Source organism: Pipistrellus hanaki, assembly GCF_964339955.1.
Source record: "Pipistrellus hanaki genome assembly, chromosome: 2".
NCBI lineage: Eukaryota > Metazoa > Chordata > Mammalia > Chiroptera > Vespertilionidae > Pipistrellus > Pipistrellus hanaki.
Window position 1 is genome coordinate 107534840 of NC_140504.1, and position 23240 is coordinate 107558079.

The 23240-nt window shown below is 36.2% G+C and overlaps 1 protein-coding gene across 3 annotated transcripts in view; it reads left to right on the forward strand.

Annotated features, from left to right (window-relative positions):
• LOC311616713 (E3 SUMO-protein ligase RanBP2) overlaps positions 1-23240 on the forward strand; it is an 80278-nt gene that overhangs the window by 51781 nt on the left and 5257 nt on the right. For 2 of the 3 annotated variants that reach the window (XM_084872402.1, XM_084872403.1), the window contains 7 exons: positions 527-621; positions 1767-6543; positions 9886-10056; positions 10668-10760; positions 11059-11237; positions 17725-17932; positions 20827-20928. In XM_084872402.1, the coding sequence (XP_084728528.1) occupies positions 527-621; positions 1767-6543; positions 9886-10056; positions 10668-10760; positions 11059-11237; positions 17725-17932; positions 20827-20928 (5625 nt within the window). Of the gene's footprint in view, positions 1-526; positions 622-1766; positions 6544-7165; positions 7244-9885; positions 10057-10667; positions 10761-11058; positions 11238-17724; positions 17933-20826; positions 20929-23240 lie in introns of all 3 variants that reach the window. The other variant, XM_084872404.1, reaches the window with a different exon arrangement.

A 23240-nucleotide genomic window follows, 5' to 3' on the forward strand; every position in this document is an offset into this window, starting at 1 on the left:
TTAGAAAATGCAACCTTGTTTTGTGCAGATTTTCAAAGCTCACTTCAGAAATATGGCTATGGGGCCATCAGGTATATTTTGGTTCCTTAAAACAGCAGTCGCCATCCTTTTGGATCTCACGGAGTTGGTGACCACTGCCTTAAACCCTTCCCATGACTAGTTTGTTCTCAATATTTCTGTTGTTGGAACATAGTTGTGTGCTCACATCATATCACACTTTCTTGGAAAGTTGACCAGCTACTTACTTCTTGCTTTTTTGATGCCTATTGTGAGGTGCTTATTTTTGTTGACTACTGCCGGGCTCTTATTCCTCATGTGTCATATTCAGCAGCTTTATTAGTTTGTCATTTGATAATCTTCTTCATGGTATATTTTGATATAAAAATTAAAAACATTTTGATGTAGTTTTAAATCTTTCTTTGATTTCTGTTGCTTTTGGATTTATAGTTCTTGCCTAGATGGTCTTAACTGTAGTATAGATTTTTTTTTTAACAGTGTTTTCTTTCTTTTATTTTTATTTTTTTAGTTGCAACTACTGGCACTTCAGTATATTATAGTCAGTCACCAGCATATAATTCCCAGTATCTTCTCAGACCAGCAGCTAATGTTACTCCCACAAAGGTAACAAAGAAATAATTTACACATTTATAAATATCTCCTTTTTAATTGTTCAGGCTTCTTTCAAATAAATTCAAGAATAAATTCAAGAAGTACTAAAACTTCTAAGTCTCACAAGATACAGATATTTTAAATTTCTCTCCAGGTACAGAAGTTATATTTCCTAGTCATCTTATTTTTATGAAATAAGTGAACGTTTAGAATATGTTTAAATGGGGTGGTGGTGGTGGGTCTTTCATCATTCTGTTTTGGCAGACATAGGAGTAGAATCTCCTTGCTGAACTGCAATATTCAGGTCTGAATTAGCTAAGACCCAATATTATAATAGTAGTGAATGTGAAGCTTAAAGACAGAAGGTTTGGATGTGTTTAGGGCCCTGGCTTTTCCGCTAATTGCGACCATGGGCAAGTGTCTTACCATCTCTATACATTAGTTGCCTCATATGTGAAATGAGGATAATAATGCCTTAATTCATAGGGGTTTGAGGATATTAAAATTAGTTAATATATGTAAAGTATTTAGAACATTGCTCAACTTGGCACAGTAACAGCTCGATAAATGCTAATATTCATCATTATTATTCTTTAAATACGATTTTCTGTGGCTTTTAGAGATAGGAAGGGAAGGAGGGGGGGAAGAGAGACATAAGTGAAAGAAAACCATGAATCTTCTGCCTCCTGCACGTCCCTTACTGGGAACAGAGTGTGCAACCTTGGCATATGCCCTGATAGGGAATTGAACCAGTGACTTCTAAACTAATTGAGCCACACCAGCCAAGGCCATGATCATCACCGTTATTGTTAACATCATTTGACACATTGATAAATAAAGAAGATATTTATACTATGCATTTATTGTTGGAGAATTAAATTTTTTAAAAATTTAAATTCTTTACTGTTGAAAGTATTAGAGAATTAAGTTTTTAAGATGGTCATGAGTTAAGACAATTTTTATTATATGCCAAGAAGGAATATAATTGTAAATACCTTTTTTAGTAATGCTGTCTTTTCTTAATGATTCTCTACATTACCTAATGATATCTTTACCTTATACTTACGTTTGTGGTTTGTGAAAATTGGTTTGTATCTAGTAGTTACCTGTAATTTTGTAGACAACCTACACAAATTTAACATTTTTTTTCTTTTTAGGGTCCAGTTTATGGCATGAATAGACTTCCACCTCAGCAGCATATTTATGCCTATTCACAACAGATGCACACACCACCTGTGCAAAGCACATCTGCTTGTATGTTTTCTCAAGAGATGTATGGTCCTCCATTGCGTTTTGAGTCTCCTGCCACAGGAATTTTGTCACCCAGGGGTGATGATTATTTTAATTACAATATTCAACAGCCAAGCACAAACCCACCTTTGCCAGAACCAGGTTATTTCACAAAACCTCCAGTTGCAGCTCATGCTTCAAGATCTGCAGAATCAAAGGTTATAGAATTTGGTAAAACTAATTTTGTTCAGCCAATGCCAGGTGAAGGAATAAGGCCATCTTTGACAGCACCTACACATACAACACAGCCACCTCCTTTTAAATTTAACTCCAACTTCAAATCAAATGATGGTGATTTCACGTTTTCCTCACCGCAGGTTGTGACACAGCCCCCTTCTATGGCTTACAATAATAGTGAAAGCCTTTTAGGTCTTTTGACTTCAGAAAAACCTTTGCAAGGAGATGGTTACAGTGGAGCAAAAGGTGGTCAAACTATTGGATTTCGAAATACATTCAATTTTGGAAGCAAAAATGTACCTGGAATTTCATTTACTGAAAACATAGGTCCAAATCAAAAGAACTCTGTTTTTTGTCGAAGTGATGATATGTTTACTTTCCATGGTCCAGGAAAATCAGTGTTTGGGACACCTGCTCCAGAGGTGGCCAACAAGAATCATGAAGCAGATGGAGGGAGTGCCCATGGTGATGAAGATGATGATGGCCCTCACTTTGAGCCTGTGGTTCCTCTTCCTGATAAGATTGAAGTGAAGACTGGTGAGGAAGATGAAGAAGAATTCTTTTGCAATCGTGCAAAATTGTTCCGTTTTGATGCAGAATCCAAAGAATGGAAGGAACGTGGAATTGGCAATGTAAAGATACTAAGACATAAAACATCTGGTAAAATTCGCCTTCTAATGAGACGAGAGCAAGTATTGAAAATATGTGCAAATCATTACATCAGTCCAGATATGAAATTGACACCAAATGCTGGATCAGACAAATCTTTTGTATGGCATGCTAATGATTATGCAGATGAGTTCCCCAAACCAGAACAACTTGCTATTAGATTCAAAACTCCTGAGGAAGCAGCACTTTTTAAGTGTAAGTTTGAAGAGGCCCAGAATATTTTAAAAGCCTCAGGAGCAAAGGTAACCACAACAGATAAGGCTATGAGAATTATAAAAGAACCCACAAGTCATGGTAATAAGGATATCTGCAAATCTGATGCAAGAAATATGAATTTCGAATTTCAAGTAGCTAAGAAGGAAGGGTCTTGGTGGCATTGTAACAGCTGTTCATTAAAGAATGCTGCAGCTGCTAAGAAATGTGTTTCATGCCAGAATCTAAACCCAAGCAATAAAGAGCTCCTTGGCCCACCATTAGTTGAAACTATTCCCACTCTTAAAACTAGCCCAGAAAATACTCCAGATAGGTTTGCGTTGATAATTCCAAAGAATGAAGGTCACTGGGATTGTAGTACTTGTTTAGTGAGAAATGAACCTACTGTATCTAGATGCATTGCATGCCAGAATACGAAGTCTGCTAACAAAAGTGGCTCTTCATTTGTTCAGCAACCTTCCTTTAAATTTGGCCAGGGAGATCTTCCTAAGTCTGTTAACAATGATTTCAGGTCTGTTTTTTCTGTAAAAGAAGGACAGTGGGATTGCAGCGTTTGTTTGGTACGAAATGAAGGAAGCTCTTCAAGATGTGTTGCCTGTGATAATTCAAGAAAACAGAATTTACCTACTGTTTCAGCCCCTGCTGCTTGTATGTTTGATGCTTCAGAGATATATAAAACTCCAAAGAGTGGATTTGAGGACATGTTTACTAAAAAGGATGGACAGTGGGATTGCAGTGTATGCTTGGTACGAAATGAAGCAAATGCTGCGAAATGTGCTGCCTGTCATAATCCTGGTAAACCAAGTCCGTCGTCTTCAGCTGTTCCAGTACCTGCCTCTTTTAAGTTTAGTACTTCAGAGACTAGCAAGGCCACAAAGAGTGGATTTGAAGGAATGTTCACCAAGAAGGAAGGACAGTGGGATTGTAGTGTTTGCTTTGTGCGAAATGAAGCAAGTACTACCAAATGTGTTGCTTGTCAGAATCCAAGTACACAAAATCAGCCTACTCCTGTTGTTTCAGCACCTGCCTCTTCAGAGACAAGCAAGGCCACAAAGAGTGGATTTGAAGGAATGTTCACCAAGAAGGAAGGACAGTGGGATTGTAATGTTTGCTTTGTGCAAAATGAGAGTTCTTCCTTAAAATGTGTGGCTTGTGATGCATCTAAACCAACTAATAAACCTGTTCCGGAAGCTCCTTCAGCTTTCACATTGGGCTCAAAAGCTAAGTTAAATGACTCTTCTGGAAATCAGATGGGAACAGGATTTAAAAGTAACTTTTCAGAAAAAGCTTTTAAATTTGGCATCACAGAACAAGGATTTAAATTTGGACACACGGATCAAGAAAATACACCATTTACATTTCAGAGTTCTAATAAAGACACGAATTCAACAATAGAAGGATTTAATTTTTCTATTCCTGTGCTTGCTGATGGATTTAAATTTGGCATTCAGGAGCTGGGAAATCAAGAGAAGAATAGTGAAAAACCACTTGAAAATGACAATGATTTTCAGGCTCAAGGTGTTAGCAGTCAGAAGAATGAAACTGGTGTGATATTTGGTCAAACTGGAAGCACTTTTACCTTTGCAGATCTTGCAAAATCAACTTCAGGAGAAGGATTTCAATTTGGCAAAAAAGACCCTAATTTCAAGGGATTTTCAGGTGCTGGAGAAAAATTATTCTCATTGCAAAGTGGTAAAAAGGCTGATAAAGCTGACAATTCTACTGACCTTGAGAGAGATGATGATGCCTATAAAACTGAGGACAGTGATGACATCCATTTTGAACCAGTAGTTCAAATGCCTGAAAAAGTAGAACTTGTAACAGGAGAAGAAGATGAAAAAGTTCTTTATTCACAGCGGGTAAAGTTATTTAGATTTGATGCTGAGATAAGTCAATGGAAGGAAAGGGGTTTGGGGAACTTAAAAATTCTCAAAAATGAAGTCAATGGCAAACTAAGAATGTTAATGCGAAGAGAGCAAGTACTAAAAGTGTGTGCTAATCATTGGATAACGACTACAATGAACCTGAAGCCTTTATCTGGATCAGATAGAGCATGGATGTGGTTAGCTAGTGATTTTTCTGATGGTGATGCCAAACTAGAGCAGCTGGCAGCAAAATTTAAAACACCAGAGCTTGCTGAAGAATTCAAGCAGAAATTTGAGGAATGCCAGCGACTTCTATTAGATATACCACTTCAAACTCCCCATAAGTTGGTGGATACTGGGAGAGCTGCCAAGTTAATACAGAGAGCTGAAGAAATGAAGAGTGGGCTAAAAGATTTCAAAACATTTTTGACAAATGATCAAACAAAAGTCACTGAGGAAGAAAGTAAGAATTCAGATGCAGGTGCTGCCAGTGTTTCAGACATAACCACCAAGCCAAATCCTGAAAACACTGGACCCACATTAGAGTGGAGTAACTATGATTTAAGGGAAGATGCTTTGGATGATAGTGTAAGCACTAGCTCAGTACATGCTTCTCCACTGGCAAGTAGCCCTGTGAGAAAAAATCTCTTCCGTTTTGGTGAGTCAACAACAGGATTTAACTTCAGTTTTAAATCTGCTTTGAGTCCATCTAAGTCTCCTGCCATGTTGAATCAGAGTGGGACCACAATTGGTAATGATGAAGAATCTGATGTTACTCAAGAAGAGGAGAGAGATGGACAGTACTTTGAACCTGTTGTACCTTTGCCTGATTTAGTTGAAGTATCCAGTGGTGAGGAAAATGAACAAGTTGTGTTTAGTCACAGAGCAAAACTCTATAGATATGATAAAGATGTTGGTCAGTGGAAAGAAAGAGGCATTGGTGATATAAAGATTTTACAGAATTATGATAATAAGCAAGTTCGCATAGTGATGAGAAGGGACCAGGTGTTAAAACTTTGTGCCAATCACAGAATAACTCCAGATATGACTTTGCAAAATATGAAAGGGACAGAAAGAGTGTGGGTGTGGACTGCATGTGATTTTGCAGATGGAGAAAGAAAAGTAGAACATTTAGCTGTCCGGTTTAAACTACAGGATGTTGCAGACTCATTTAAGAAAATATTTGATGAAGCAAAAATAGCCCAAGAAAAAGATTCTTTGATAACACCTCATGTTTCTTTTTCGACCACTCCCAGAGAGTCACCCTGTGGCAGAATTGCTGTAGCTGTATTAGAAGAAACCACAAAAGAGAGGACAGATTTACTTCAGGGCGATGATATAGCAGATACAACCTCAGAAGTTGGAGATGTGTCTAGCACATCTGAAATAGCAACTAAAGCAGTAGTTTCTCCTCCAAAGTTTGTATTTGGTTCAGAATCTGTTAAAAGTATTTTTAGTAGTGAAAAATCAAAACCATTTACATTTGGCAATAGTTCAGCTACTGGGTCTTTGTTTGGATTTTGTTTTAATGCACCTTTAAAGAATAGTGAAACGAGTTCAGGAGTTCAGAGTGGATCTGAAAGACAAGAGGAACCCAACTGCGAAGCATCAAAGAACTCTGATATTAAACAGTCTCCAGATGGCAAAATACAAAATCTCTTTGCTGCTTTTCCAAAGGAAGAGTTCTCAACTAATTACACATTTAAGACACCAGAAAAAGGTAAGCACTTAGTCTTGATAGATTAAGCAAATTTTTATTTTATATTTTTCTTTTTAATGTTAACTTGATGCAGATTCTTTGTAGGATACTAATGTTTTACTGAAAATTGGGTCATAAACACAGTGCTTTATGAACAGCCAAACCACATTTGCACAGAATTTTTTTCTCCCAAAATTATTTTACCTGTGAGTGTTCAGACAGTAACAGAAAGTATGTGTGTAAGATACTTTGGAGTATCTTTAATAGGTGGAAGATATTTATATCATACTTAGGGTAGAACACATGAACTCAATGCAATACAGAAATTTAGTCATTATACTTGAATCATGAACATTAACTTGAGTCTGTTTTCTTCTTTTTTCTTAAGTATTCATTCTTTAAGTTATTGTTATTTTCTTGTCACTCAAAAACAAAAACAAAAAACATGGTCTTGAGATGCTCATATTTTATGTAAATTAGCCTTGCCACTCTATTAAATGAACAAAGAATGAACCTCTTGGATAAATGAATATGTAAAATGGCCAAATTGGCATAAATTGAGGGACTCTGGCTTTTTATATTTTAGCATCGTATTCACTTTGATCCCATAATGTTCAAAAATTAAATACTCTTTATTTTGTAGGATTTAATTTTAGTCTTTTTAAATCTAATCCAATGGCCTTTTGGACCAGCACTCCTTCCTCACAGCCTGAGAACAAAGGTATAGAGTGAGCATTCTCAGTATGAGATGACAGCAGTTTTTTAGCAGCTGGTAGACTTTAGAAAAGTAACTGTGGCTGTATGAAATTAAGTACTTAACACTGCAGTGTGCATGTTAAAGAATGTCAGTTTAAAAGCAAGTAACTTTTGATTGGTGGTATAATACCATTTAATGCTGTTTTTTAATGTACTTGGATGTCATGTTTCTCACTATTGCATAACATTATTTTGAGATCTGTCTATTAGGGCTTTACCTTTTGCTGCATGGTACTAAATTACTCTATTATTTATTATTTATCTTGCTTAATGAAGACATATTTTATCTAACCCTTTTCTTTAGTCACTAATGTCAGCCTGTATCCAAACATGTGATGGTAATAGCATGCATACAACATGAAACAGTGTGTCCCCTTAGGGCCATGTTTTAGAAAATTAATCGTATTTGAAAATGTGCCCATTTTTAATATCCACCTGGTATGTTATATATGTAGTACAGATTTTTTATTAAAGAGAGTATAATCTCTTAAAGATCTTCAAGGACACAAATTAGGCAAATGAAACTACCTATGAGTGTCTAATAACGTTTCTTTAGCAGCTGTATTATAGGTTGCCAAATAAGTAGATTGATAAAACGACAATCCTTGATTTCTGTGGTATTCAGTTATAAAGTTATATTCATTTTATTATTAGCTAAAGCAACTCTTAAGCTTTATTTTAAAGTGTGCAATCTTTGAGAAATGTGAAAAGTCTGGCTTTTTTCTGTAAAGGGGTATATACTTACCGACTCTGGGCCCTTGGTTAAGAATCCCTGGCCTACATGCATATTTACCGATAAGCTACTTCAGGACAAACAATGTTATTTTGTTTCAAATTTGAGTCTGTCAGAGTCCCAAAGGATCTTAGAGACAAAGATTCTAGACATGAGGAAACTAGGGCCCAGCGGGCTTTTTATTATGCCCAAGTTGTCTTTACTAGCTCACAATAGAACTGGAACAAGAATCTATTTTTATGGTGTTTTGTACTATCCCTGGCAGGAATTGACAGTATTTTTGTAATGAAGGAGAGCGAAAGACAGATTTAATGTTGTAAAAGAGCTCTAGTTCTCCAGATCAGTGCTATCCCATAGAAATAAATATGGCCTATGTGTGTAATATAAAAATTTTCAGTAGCTATATTAAAAATAAAAAGAAACAGGTAGAAAAAAAGATGAAATTAATTTTAATAATTATTCAGTTTAACCCATTATATTCAAAGTAATATTTAGTATTCTAATATAACAAAATGAGGTATATTATGTTCTTTTTGTTGTTGTTGCCAAGTCTATATTTTAAACTTAGATTTGTATTTTAAAATTGTAGCACATCTTAGTTTGGCCACATTTTAATTGCTTAATGGCCACACTGGCCAGGCTGCCATATTGGATAGTACCAGTTGGTATAGAACATGCTTCATAAGTTGTTTACTATTTATCAGGTCCTTTACCCAGAAATTCTTATTATTTATTTATTTTTTGGTTTTTGTTAATACTCACCCTAGGACATTTTTTCCATTGACTTTTAGAGTGGAAAGGAGGGAGGGATAGAGGAAAGGGAGAGAGAGAGAGAGAAAGAGAAGGAGAGAGACAAACATGCCCCAACCCGGGTGGAGGATGGAACCTGCAACCCAAGAATATACCCTTGATTGGGAATCAAACCTGTGTCCCTTTGGTCCACGGGCTGACGCTCCAAGCACTGAGCAACACTGGCCAGGGCCAGAAATTCTTTTTTATAAACCAGAGCAGGTTGTATGAAGAATTGCTTTTCTCTCCATTTTTAAATTTTTGCTTGTTTTGTTGTCCTTGTAGGTTTTTCAGTTATAATAATTAAATTTTTACAATATTAGTATTACTAACATACAGGATTACAGTTTTTATTTCATTTTATCTATTACAATGTTTGAAAACATTCAAAACTGGATGTAACTCTAATCACCTGCCATCTTGGCAATTGTTAACTTTCCTTGTGGGAACTAAGTTTTATATTTACACTTAGTTTTTACTTGTGATTGCTTTAATTTTTTTCAGTTGTTGAAAATGCATGCGTATTTTGCCCAATTATTGTCTAGTATGTCAAATATGGTTATGGCAGCACTTTTTACATTATAGCCATTAATAGTAATTTTTTTTCAATGATCAGTAAGTAAAAGCAGGATTTTATTTTTTTAATCCTAACCTGAGGATATGTTTTTATAGATTTTAGAGAGAAAGAAAGGGTGAGGGAGAGAGAAACACCAATTGGTTGCCTCCTGTTTGTATCCCAATGGGGGATTAAACCTGCTAACTGGGTATGTTCTCTGACGGAATTGAAACCATGGGACAGTGCTCCAACCAAGTGAGCCACACTGGCCAAGGTGAATTTTTTGTTTTTTAAATAGGTTTTGTGTTCAATAAGGGTTTTGATAGAACATTAAATTCTATATTCTTGTCTACTACCAATTATAATTATTATTTTAGAGTTCTGTCCACATCAAAGTATTTGTGCTTTTACTAGTATGCTATTTTAACCTACAGATAAGTTCCATGGCTTTTATATTCAGTTAGAATATTGATGTTAATACTGATTTAACACCTTGGCTTTATCAATTTATTATTTACTTGTGTTGTAGCAAAAGAGAAGGTAAAACCTGAAGACCCTTCCTCAGATGAGGATGTTCTCATTGTATATGAGCTAACCCCAACTCCGGAGCACAAAGCTCTTGCAAGCAAACTTAAACTTCCTCCAACTTTCTTCTGCTATAAGAATAGACCAGATTATGTTAGCGAAGAAGAAGAGGATGGTAAATCTCTTGTTATTTATGAAATATGTTAATCTTAGGAATTGGGAAGTGTGGTTAAATTATATTAAGTCTGTTCTTACAACTCTCAGTGGTGGTGTCCTTGCAGATAGATAGATGTTTATCCTAAATGTATGTGTAAATAGCCAGTGGATGTAATGATGGAAATAACTGCATTAATTTATTAAGTAAAAATTTTTTGGATGGCTACCATGAGCAGGGCAGGCATTTTGAGGCATTTGAAAACAATCATAATTTCCTTAGAATCTTAAAGGCAGACAGGTTTGATTATGGAAAACTTTGTGTGCCATATCAGAGTTTTTTAAAGCAGGGGTCTTCGGAAAAGTTTCAGTAGAACCACTTGGATAATGGTATAAAAGATTGGGTTGTGGGACATGGAGATAGGTACATGAGCTAAAATGATAATAGATCAGCTCAAAGAGGCGAGCTTTCAGTGAGATTTCTAACAGAAGGTACATTAGGGATATAGAATTGTCAAATTGATTGCTATTTAGTTGTGGGGAGTAAGGAAAAGTCTGAAGTTGGAGATAAGTTCTAGATTTCTGGCTAGGAAAACACTATAAATTCTTTAATAAAATCAATTATACTTTAAGATGAAGATTTTGAAACAGCTGTCAAGAAACTTAATGGAAAACTGTATCTGGATGACTCAGAAAAATATAAACCATTAGAAAAAAGTCTAACAGGTATGTAAAGTTAAAATTACTAATTATTTTTTTAAAAAAACTTTTATTTCAAAGGAACCTCCCAATTTGATTATCTTTGTAATTACCAACTTTATTATGCCTGTGGTTATTTAAGATATTTTAAAACAATATGAAGTGAAAAATACTGTTCTGGTAGTTCTTGTTTTCCATTAATACTTAGGTATTGTTACCTGGGTCTGTAATGTGTAAATTTTGAGGACCATTGTTGTAAAAGAGTTGCACTTCATCTACTTTTATCTGTAACTTTCTTTTGTGTGTGTCATATGGGATTTTTCAGAAAATGAGAAAGAATGCATTATTGTTTGGGAAAAGAAACCAACAGTTGAAGAGAAGGCAAAAGCAGATACGTTAAAACTTCCACCTACATTTTTTTGTGGAGTCAGCAGTGATACTGATGAGGACAATGGAAATGGGGAAGACTTTCAATCAGAGCTTCAAAAAGTTCAGGAAGCCCAAGTAAGAACACTTTTATTGTGTGGTTTTTTTTCCTGGTCCAATTGGCTTTGTTGATGCAATAAACTAGAATGTTTTTACCAAATTGTAGTAATGTGTTTTGGTTAGCAAATGTATTAGGCATTTATTAGTCAGCTATGTTTGGGAAGGAGGACTTTTTATAGACAAATAAAAAAGGTTATCCCTTTGTGTATGTTGGGTTTTGGGGAATGGGATTGCATAGACTACGCAAATATTTCTAAGAATGCCTACCCAATACCAACAACAGTATTAAGTGGTTCATTTTTCATGTAAGTTAGTTTATTATATTGTGGCCAGAGTAGATAGGAAATAACAGCATTTGACACCTACTTCCCTTGGCTTATTTTGTACCCTGCTTTGTCAATAATTTTATGATTTGATTACTTTCTTAGCTCAAATGTAGTGATAATTTGAATAACTACCCTGTGTCTCCGAAAATAAGACAGTGTCTTATATTAATTTTTTCTCCCAAAGTTGCGCTAGGTCTTATTTTCAGGGGATGTCTTATCTTTCCATGCGCTATGTCTTGTTTTTGGGGAAACATGGTATCAACATCTTGGTGTTTTAATTTATATTTCACAGAAATTAGAAGATAAGATTTCTGCCTAGTAGTTTTTTACAATCTAATATTGATATGTATTTAGCATGATTCCTTGTCCCCTCAGGTAATACTATTTTATTGTTGGAAAGGTAAAGTGAAATAAAGTCCTGCAATTAGTTATGAATGCAGTGGTTCAATTAAAGGATCTGTAGCTACAGAGAGATGTGGTCCAATACATGGTCTGTGTCTTTAAGAAATTTACTGTCCTTTATAGTCTGTGACTGAGGAGTCTAGCTGGCCACTTTTCCCAGTTGTCCACCTAAGATGTGCCAACTATTCAGTAGGTTTTAATTTATCAGTACTATGACCACCAGCTAATATAATGACATTCATTTCTCATTTATGACTAATAATAGATTTATTTGTGGAAGTCCTTTTGGTAGTTTTTACATCAGTAGCCTCTATGCTAAATAAATCTACAGATTTATTTATTTACTCATTTAACTTATTGGTTGGTTGGTTGGTTGATCCTCACCAGATGATATTTTTTTCCATTGAATTTTAGAGAGAGTGAAAGCGGGGGGGGGGGGGGGCAGGGATGGATAGAGAAACATCGAAGTGAGAGAGATACATTGATTGATTGCCTCCCACACGTATCCCAACTGGCCCTGGGGATCAAGCTTGCAATTAAGGTATGTGCCCTGGGAATCAAACCCACAACCCTTCAGTTTGAGGACTGGCTCTCTAACCATTGAGCAAATCTGGGCTAAATCTAAAGAGTTTTAAAATCATCTTCAGTTTCCCCTGAATTCCCTGGAAATATAAAATTTGTAATTTCTTTAACTTCTCTAATTGCTGGCTGTTAGAGGCTTTATCATGCAGCTATTCAGCAAATACAGTATTAACACAAATTTGGATTTTGCAAATTAAAACAATTTATTGATTTTTAAAGAGAGAACAGAAAGGAGAGGAAGAAAAAGAACAAGAGAGAGACAGAGAGAAAGAAAGAACCATCAATGTGAGAGAGACGGATTGATGAATTGGCTGTCTCCTATATGTGCCCCAACTGGGGATCAAACCCGCCACCCTTTGGTGTATGGGACAGTGCTCCAACCAAGTGAGCCACACCAGCTAGGGCAAAACAATGCTACTTAAATGTGCATCATTCTGTTGTGCAAAACTTAAAAAATAAAACTGGAAAATAATTTTAAATGTTGATGTGCAGACTGAATTGTACATTATTTGTTCTTTTCCCACCTTGTGGTGCCAAAGCTTGTTACACAAGGATTTGGTATCTTTTGTCAGTTTTTTGTGAGCCATGCTGTCTATAGCTGTAGAAATATTTTATTTCAGGTGATTATTGTATTATTTCAAAACATTTTATAACTTAAAATCTTATAAAATACTTTATAACATCATAATGTTCCTTAAGTAGCAACTAGGGGCTCTCCCAAAATACCTTTATTACAGATATTAAATGTGATTAGTTACTGTAAAGATTGAAAATAGTGCTATAATAAATTATAATTTTGCAGGAAAGGACCTTTTGACACACAGATGAAAGAGAGAACTACAAATGATTAAAAACAAAACATGTTATAATGGGTGTAGATTTCCATCCTTTTAGAATACATTATTCCTACTTCACACTCAGCATAAATCATATTGGATTATGAAAGGTCTGCAGATATGCATCCTCGAATAAAATGCTTATGTGTACAGTATTTATAAGAGTTTACTATGAGATAACACTCTTCTGAGGACTGGGGATACAGTTTTGAACAAAAAAATTTGTTCAAGCATCAGTTTTTCATTCAGGGAGTGTGTGAGAAGCTGAATTAAAGCACACCCCTCCCCCAAATAATCTCATCTATGTTTATTGTGATACAATTCAGATACAGTTTTGAAGTGTACAATTCAATGATTCTTAGCACATTCGCATAGTTTTGCAGACATAACCAAAATAATTTTAGACATTTTCATCATCACAAAAAGAAATCTTGTAGCCTATGGTAGTCATTACCCTTCCTTATTTCCACTCAACTCCTGTAGTTCTAGTTAACTACGGTTATGTCATAACTATGGTTATGTCACTAGATTTGTCTAGGCTGGAGATTCCATATGAATAGGTCATAATATGTTGTCATTTGTGTATGGCTTTTTTTTTTACTTATTTTTCTCTAGGGGTATTCACATTCAATATATTTCATTTTTTTCTATGGTTGAATGATATCCATTATATGGAAAATACCACATTTTAGTTATCTGTTCATATGTTGTGGCCATCTGATATGTTTCTACTTTTTGGCTATCCTATCTAATAAAAGTACAATATGCAAATTAACCACCACTCTGTCACACAAGACAGTGGCGCCCATTCCCACAAGATGGCGGTGCCCAGTCTTCTCATCCCCACTGGAGCACCCCAGTCCCTGGGGGGAGGGGTGCGGCCACTGAGTGTGGGCAGCATGAGCGGCCTGGCAGAATGCTTGCTTTGTTATCGCCCCAGCGATGAGGCAAGCATTCTGTGCCTGGCCGTGGATGGGCCTCTGGGCCATGGAGGGCCTCTGGGCAGTGGGCACAGGGTGGGCAGGCCCCTCGGAGAACTATTGGCGCACGATTCGTGCGCAGGGCTACTAGTTACAAATAATACTAGAGGCCCAGCACATTAAATTTTGTGCACGGGGGTGGGAGGGTAGTGGTCCCCTCAGCCTAGTCTGCACCCTCTCCATCTGGGACCCCTCGGGGGATGTGTGACTGCCGGTCTAGACTGGCAGTTGGACATCCCTCACAATCCTGGTCTGCTGGCTCCTAATCACTCACCTGCCTGCCAGCCTGGTCGCCCAACGCAGCCTGCTTGTTCAGTCATTGGGTGTCCAGGCAGCCACCACTCGAGGCTTGCCTGTGTCTTGGGCCGGCCGTGGGCGGCTGGGGGGCTGAGGGGACTGGGGGACTCCAGAGGCAGGAGTGCGGAGAGGCCAGGCCTGCCTGGGAGTGGGCCTGGCTGTGCCACGTGCCTGCTGCCCACTGGCGCCATCTTGTGCTGCCATCTTTGAGGGCGTGGCAGTCAATTAAAATATTCCCTCCTTATTGACTGGGTGACACCATAATTGTGATGGTGTGACAGTCAATTAACATATTCCCTCCTTATTAGATAGGATTGCTGTGATACTCTGGCATTTGACACAAATAGAATGAATTATTTTTTCCTTGGTGTTTCAGTATATTAAAAACAACCTTTTTCATTTGCATTGATATCTTTATATACTTAAGTAAAATTCACTTTTGTATATGTATGTATGTGTTTTCTATGGGTTCTTATACATGCTTGACTCTGTAATTCCCACCACAGACAAGATATAGAGAAAATCCTCCCCCACCCATAACCTCTGGCAGTTACTCATCTGTTTTCTGTTTCTGTATTTTTCCCTTTTCCAGATTAACATATAAAATCATATGGTGTTATCTTTGATACCACTTTTTCCTACTTCGCGTAATGACCTTGAGATTTGTCCAAGTTATTGTGTTATAGTAATAGATTATTATTATAACTATGTAGCATTCCATTAGGTGGATGTATAACAGTATATTCAGTAATCCATTGGAGGTTATTTTCAGTTTCTTTTTTTTTATTTTTTATCCTTACCTGAAGATATTTTTCCCATTGTTGTTTTTTTTTTTTTTTTTTTTAAAGGGAGTGTGGAGGAGAGGGATGGAGAAAGAGAGAGAGAGAAAAAGGGAAGGAGGGAGGGGGAGAGAGAGAGAGAGAGAGAGAAAGAGAGAGAGAGAGAGAGGGAGGGAGGGAGGGAGAGAGGGAGAGAGAAATTGATGTGGGAGAGACACGTTGATCTGTTTCCTCCCGCACCCATCCTGATCACCCTGGGGATCGAGCCCACAACCAAGATACCTGGAATCAAACCTTCGACCCTTTGGTTTGAGGGGCCAATGCTTTTAACTACTGAGCAAAACGGACCAGGGCAAACTACAAAAATGTGTAAATAATGAGGGCTGACAATTTGAGCACTTACGAGATTGCACTGTGCCATTGTGACAGTCTTTTGAGTTAATATGTCTATTGTATTAATTATAACCAGTCTTTTTCCTTACAAAGAACTCAAAGAAGAATTCCCTCTAAATATTGCCCACCCTCTATATATTGTCCTATAAAATTTTAAATTTCTGTTACTGTATTTTCCCTTTAGACTCTTAAAAATTATAAAATTCCCATTTGATTATTTTTTCATGCTTTCTGTACCTTTGTTGAGACCTTCTATTTTTTCATTTGTTTTAAGAGGTTTTAAGAGTATTTGTCCTTACCTCTTGAAACTTTCTTATAATAGCTTCTTTAAAAGTCATTCAAACATGGATCATTCAACACAATGGATCATTTCATGACATCTCTTACTCCCTGGCCAGAGTGTTGGCTTTTCTTAGGACTTTTTCTTTTCTCTTTTTATTTTAATAATTTAATTGATTTCAGAGAGGAAGGGAGAGAGAGAGAAACATCAATGATGAGAATCTTTGATAGGCTTTCTCCTGCATCCCTCCTATTTGGGATGGAGCCCGAAACCTGGGCATGTGTCCCTGACTGGAATTGAACCTGGCACCCTTCAGTACCCATGCTGATGCTCTATCCACTGAGCCAAACCAGCTAGAACTTTTTTTTTTTTATTTATAACCTAAAATCAAGTTTTTATTGAAAAATAACATTTGAAAGAGCCTTCACAAGAATACAAAATTTTTTTTTTTTTTTTAATATATTTTATTGATTTTTTTTTTTGCTGCCCCAGCTAGAACTTTTCAGGACATTTTCCATCGATGCAATGGAGAGCTCCAGTTTTGTTTTTTTGTTTTTTTTTTTAAATCTTCACCTAACAATATGTTTTTATTGATTTTAGATAGAGAGGAAGGGTGAAAGAGGAAGAGAAAAACATTAATTTGTTGCCTCCCACACTCATCCCCACCAGGGATTGAACCCCTAGTTATGTGGCCTGACTGGGAATCGAACTTGCAACCTTTTGGTGTATGGGACAATGCTCTAATCAACTGAGCCACTGCCTAGGGCAAGAGCTCTAGTTTTATGGACTGTTTTGGAGGTAGGGGTGAAAAACCCTCACAAGGTTCTTACAACCAGATTATGCTTCAAGGTTTAGATTCTTTTTTTTTTTTTTTTTTTTTTAAATATATTTTATTGATTTTGTACAGAGAGGAAGGGAGAGAGATAGAGAGCTAGAACAGTGTTTTTCAACCTTTTTTGGGCAAAGGCACACTTGTTTCATGAAAAAAATCACGAGGCACACCACCATTAGAAAATGTTAAAAAATTTAACTCTGTGCCTATATTGACTATATATAAAGTAATTCTCTTGAATAGGAATCAAATAAACACAAAGAAAGTATTTTATAATTACTTTATTATGAAATATTAAGTAAACAAAATAGTGAAAAATTATAAAATTCTTGTCTTGTCTGCACCTACGGCACACCAGGCAACATCTCGTGGCACACAGCGGTTGAAAAACGCTGAGCTAGAAACATCGATGAGAGAGACTCATCGATCAGCTGCCTCTTGCACACCCCCTACTGGGGATATGCCCGCAACCAAGGTACATGCCCTTGACCGGAATCGAACCCGGGACCCTTCAGTCCCCAAGCCGACACTCTATCCATTGAGCCAAGCCAGTCTCGGCAAGGTTTAGATTCTTAATCCTCCTGTTTTTATTCATCTTTCACAGGCTTCTTCTAAGTACTTTTATCTGTTTAAATTCAGTGTGGTGTTAGGTATTGGAGCAAATAGGATGGAGTGTGGAATGGGAGAGATAAGTTGAAGTGTGCTACTCCATTTTGTTTAGAACCCCCCCATGTCCTTGGTTTTTGAAAAAATAGGGTATAAGATCCTTTTTGTCAGTTTCTTATTACTTCTTTGCAGAAATCCCACAATGAGGAAGTAACAACTATCTCAGCTGACAGTGTGTGTACAGATGGAACTAAAGTGACTGTACCATTTTTATGCAAATCTGAAAAACCTGATTTTATAACCAAATCTATTTGCTCATCATCTATTTTTTCTGGAACTGTGGATAAACCTGTAGATTTGTCGACTAGAAAGGAAAATGATTCAGATGCTACAAGCCAAGGTAAAATTTGATATATGTTTACAAAAACCTAGGCATACATTATGTAATGTATATCAGTATGTTTGAAAAGATATCGATCCTAGAAACTCCCTTTCTTAAAACAAATTTTGTAGTATATAAATGGTCATAAGATACTTGTAATAATTAGAAATTACTGTCTTTTTTATTTTTTGTTAGAGTTCAGAATAAATGACACTACCTGAGAATAAATGACAGTAGTTTGCTTACATGGAAATTATCTTTGTGATAGTATTTTTATTTTGTAGTTCCCCCTTATTCACTAGGGATATATTTCAAGACACCAGTGGATGCCTGAAACTGCAAATAGCACTGAACCCCATATACTTCTTCCCCTCCCCCCCTACAAATATAGTCGTCTCTGGGTATCTGTTGCGGAATGGTTCCAAAATCCCCTGCTGTTCCCTACAGATACCAAAATCTATGGATGATCAGTTTCCCTATGTAAAATGTAATGTTTTTATACAAACTACACATATCCTCTTGAATACTTTAAATCTCTAGATTACTCATAATACCTAATACAGTGTACATAGTTTGTAAATAGTTGTTGCTGTATTGTTTAGCAGGGGTGGGGAACTTTTATTCTGATTAGAGCCATTTGGATATTTATAACATCATTCTAGAGCCATAAAAAATTATCTTAAAATTAGCCTGCTATATTTGGTCAAATATTTAATTAACTCATCCCTAATGCCTTAGCAGGCCAGACCAAATTATTTCATGGGCTGAGTTTCCACACCTCTGATTTAGGGGATAATGCAAGGGAGAAAGTATACATGTTCAATCAGAGGGAATCATAGTAGGCAACAACGTAACGTTTTTTTGTCGTTGAATATTTTTGTCCTGCAGTTGGTTGAATTCATGGATGATGCAGAACCTGCGGACTATCATTGATTTATAATAAAATTCAATGTATAAATTAGTTATAGAAAGAGTTTAAAACAATAACTAATGGTAAAATAAAACAATTATATATTGTAATAAAAGTTAATGTGATCTCTCTTTCCCTATCTTTGATAACCAAGATAGCTCCTGAATGATAGATGGGCACTTTATGTAGCCTGGCTGACTCATGTCCCATGTGAGATGGAATGGGATGGTGTGAGGTTATATAACGCTATTCAGAACAGCACACAATTTAAAATTTGAATTGTTTATTTCTGAAAATTTTCATTTAATATTTTTGGACCATGGTAGACCATTGGTAACTGAAATCATGGAAAAATTTACATATATGGGGGAACTGCTATATTGCTTGAATTATATTTTCACTCAAGTTTATTAAAATTGTTTTAATTATATATGAAGTAATTATATAAGTATTATAGTAGGGGTGTTAAATATTTATGCTACTACAGTTGACCCAAAAACAACATGTGCTTGAACTGCATGGGTCCACTTACATGTTTTTTGTTTTTTTTAATACTGTAAATGTATTTTCCTTATAATTTTCTTAATAACATCTTTTTTCTAGCATATTTTATTGTAAGAATACAGTATATAATACATACAACATACAATATGTGTTCATCAACTTTGGGGCAACAGTAGACAATTAGTAGTTAAGTTTTTCGGGAGTCCGTTGTTATATGTGGATTTTTGACTATTGGGATGTTGATGCCCTTAATTTCACAAATTGTTCAAGAGTCAACTGTACTTAAATGTCTTCCTTTTTCTCTACCTACTTTAAATTAAGTATTTGTTTATAGTAATTAATATTTAATATGCTTTTCCCTGTTTTTCATTCCAGTTGACATTAGAAGGGGGAAATCTTTTAACATTGTATTGCTTTATATGTGTGCATTCTCGTTACTTAATTTTTCCTTCTTAAAAATTTTTGATTTAATTTATTTTCAACTATCTCCGAGAATATTTTTCCATTAATTTTTTTTAGAGAGAGTGCAAGAGAGAGGGAAAGACAGAGAAAATTATTGATTTGAAAGAAACACAATAGTTGATTGCCTCAGGCACATGTCTTAATCAGGGCCCAGTCGGGGGAGGTGCCTGCAACCAAGTAATGCCTCCTTGACTGTAATCAAACCTGGGATCCTTTGGTCTACAAGCTGATGCTGTATCCACTAAGCCAACTTGCTAGGGCACCCTAATTTTTTCAAAGTAGTCCTGAATAAAGCACAAATATGGCACTTTGGAGTCTTGATATAATATGGTACAACAGGATGGTAACTTCAGACCTAATATCCCACTTTTAGATGTGGAAAGTAAGGTGCATAGGACTTCAAGAGAACCTGCAGCTGCACTTTGACAGAATTAAGACAAGACCCCAAAATTCCTGATGACCAAATATTTTTTAAAAGTCAGGTTTTATGATCTTGTTATTTATAATAGAGAACACAGAAATTCCTTATGAAGCTATTTCCTAAAATCTTGCCTTTGAATGAATGTTTTAGATTATACAAGACAGTAGAAAGCAAAAACTGTATACTTCTATATTTGGCTTCTATAGATCAACATCTCATTAAAAAAATTATATTTGGGCCCTGGCTGGTGTAGCATGAGGTCAACAGCTCGATGCCCAGTGGAGGACCTGCAGGAAGCAGCTGATCGGTGTTTCTCTCTCTTTCTCCCTCGCCCTTCCTCTCTCTCTAAAATTAATAAAAACATATTAAAAATTATATTTGGCATGCTTTTGGTATAGTGGTATTGAAAATAATACCCGTACCTTTAGAAATACTGAAGAAGCTCAGAATTGGCTGAGTCTTGTAATTTTTTTCAGAGAAATAACCATAAGATAAATGCTTCATAACTAACCCAAGCCCCTGAGTACTAAAGAAGGTTCTACCCCCTTCTTTGGGTCCTTTGATGTTTAATGTTTTTTTTAATTAAATATTAAATGCTCTTTTTCCTTTTGCCAGTTGAAAACAAAACTATTTCATTTGGATTTGGAAGCAACACAGGATTGTCATTTGCAGACTTGGCTTCCAGTAATTCTGGGGATTTTGCTTTTGGTTCCAAAGGTAAGATCAGATAGAGGGATTTTAATGATCAAGTTACAGAATTTAAACACAACTGAAAGAACTAGTCCTTTGCACAGTGTTATAACTAATTTGGATATTTCTTCCCCTTCCCTATTCTGTAGTTCATTTAGAATTTTTAATATAAGGAAAGGCTTCTATATTTTACTGTTATTTATTTTAAAAATATTTATTGTTGAAAGTATTATATATATTCCCTTTTTTCTCCCATTGACTCCTCTACTAGCCCCAACCCATGCCCAGGCCTTTACCATCCTATTGTCTGTGTCCATGGATTATGCATATATGCATCCAAGTTCTTTGGTTGATCACTTCCCACTCACCTAGCCTGCCTTCCCTCTGAAATTCCGCAGTCTTTTCTATGATTCGATGTCTATGGATCTGTTTTATTCATTAGATTCCATGTATGAATGAGATCATGTGATACTTGTCTTTCTCTGATTGAATTATTTCACTTAGCATAATACTCTCCAGTTCCCTCCATGCAGTCGCAGAGGGTAAGAGATCCCTCTTTTTTATGGCTGTGTAGTATTCCATGATATGAAAGTTGTGTATCACTACTTTTTTTATCCACTTACCTACTGATGGGCACTTGGGCTGTTTCCAGATCTTAGCTATTGCAAATTGTGCTGCTATGAACATAAGGATGCATACATTCTGTCTGATTGGTGTTTCAGATTTCTTAGTATCTACTTATAGAAGTGGGATCACTGGGTCAAATGGCAGTGATTTTAATTTTTTTTTAAAAATATATTTTATTGATTTTGTACAGAGAGGAAGGGGGAGAGATAGAGAGTTGGAAACATCGATGAGAGAGAGTCATCGATCAGCTGCCTCTTGCACACCCCCTACTGGGTTTATGCCCGCAACCAAGGTACATGCCCTTGACCGGAATCGAACCCAGGACCCTTCAGTCCCCAAGCTGACGCTCTATCCATTGAACCAAACCGGTTTCGGCTGATTTTAATTTTTTAAACTCCATAATGGCTGTATCAGTCTGCATTCCCACCAGTACCATACGAGGGTTTCCTTTTCTCCTCGTTAGTACTTGTCATTTGTTGATTTGTCGAGGGTCCCCTTTTCTTCACATCCTCGTCAGCATTGGTCATTTGTTGATTTGTTGATGGTAGCCATTCTGACAGGTGTGAGATGATAATACCTCATTGTTTTAATTTGTATTTCTCTGATAATAACCTTGAGCATTTTTTCACATGTCTCTTGGCCATTTGTATGTTTGCTTTCGAGAATAGTATTTCATATGGGAACTAAGAGAAAAATAAGGAAAACCTATTTAGGTCTGCCTTTGCCAATGATTGTCACTTTATCATATTTTCTTTAGATTTTGTATTTTCATTAAACTTCAACACATAGTGGAAGTCTCCTTGGTACTGTTACTGTGATATTGATATTGATTGTTGACATGTTTATTTTTATATTTTACTGTTTGGATTATTCCTTCTGATCCCAAGAGAAATAGTGGTTTTCAGCTGTTGGCTTCCTAATAGAATTTCCTGGGTGATTTTATTTATTTATTTATTTATTTATTTATTTATTTATAAAATATATTTTATTGATTTTTTACAGAGAGGAGAGGAAAGGGATAGAGAGTTAGAAACATGGATGAGAGAGAATCATCGATCAGCTGCCTCCTGCACACCTCCTACTGGGGATGTGCCCACAACCAAGGTACATGCCCTTGACCGGAATCGAACCTGGGACCTTTCAGTCCGCAGGCCGACGCTCTATCCACTAAGCCAAACTGGTTTCGGCTCCTGGGTGATTTAAAAAAAACACACACACACACAAACTACCTGATAGGTATATTGGGCTCCTTGGTAATGGTACCTCAGGCATTGCTATTTTACAGAAGATCTTGGTGTAGTGTAATATTCACCCAGTGTTAAGAACCACTGCTTTAGAGGAGTTTTGAAAACTTCTGCCACACCTTCCAAAGGTATTTGGGATAATTTAAAAAGTTTGTTTGGGAGATTCTAAATTAATTATTATTGAGCCCCAAACCTGAATATCATCTAATCCATGGTCACTATTTACAGGAAGCCCCCATAAACTCTATTTTGTGTTTTTCTTATTTTATAGCATTTTTTGGCAGTATCTTAAGGATTTTTTGTGTGTATTTCTCCACCCCCCCCCCTTATTAAATCTGTTTTAGAAGGAGTTACTTTTAGTTATTTAATTAGTTCTTTCTTCATTGCGCCAACTTTTTAAGTGATCTGATACAGTTTTGCTACTTTATGAATTTTTAGTAGAAATGTAGGGTTCTCTTAAGTCACTGA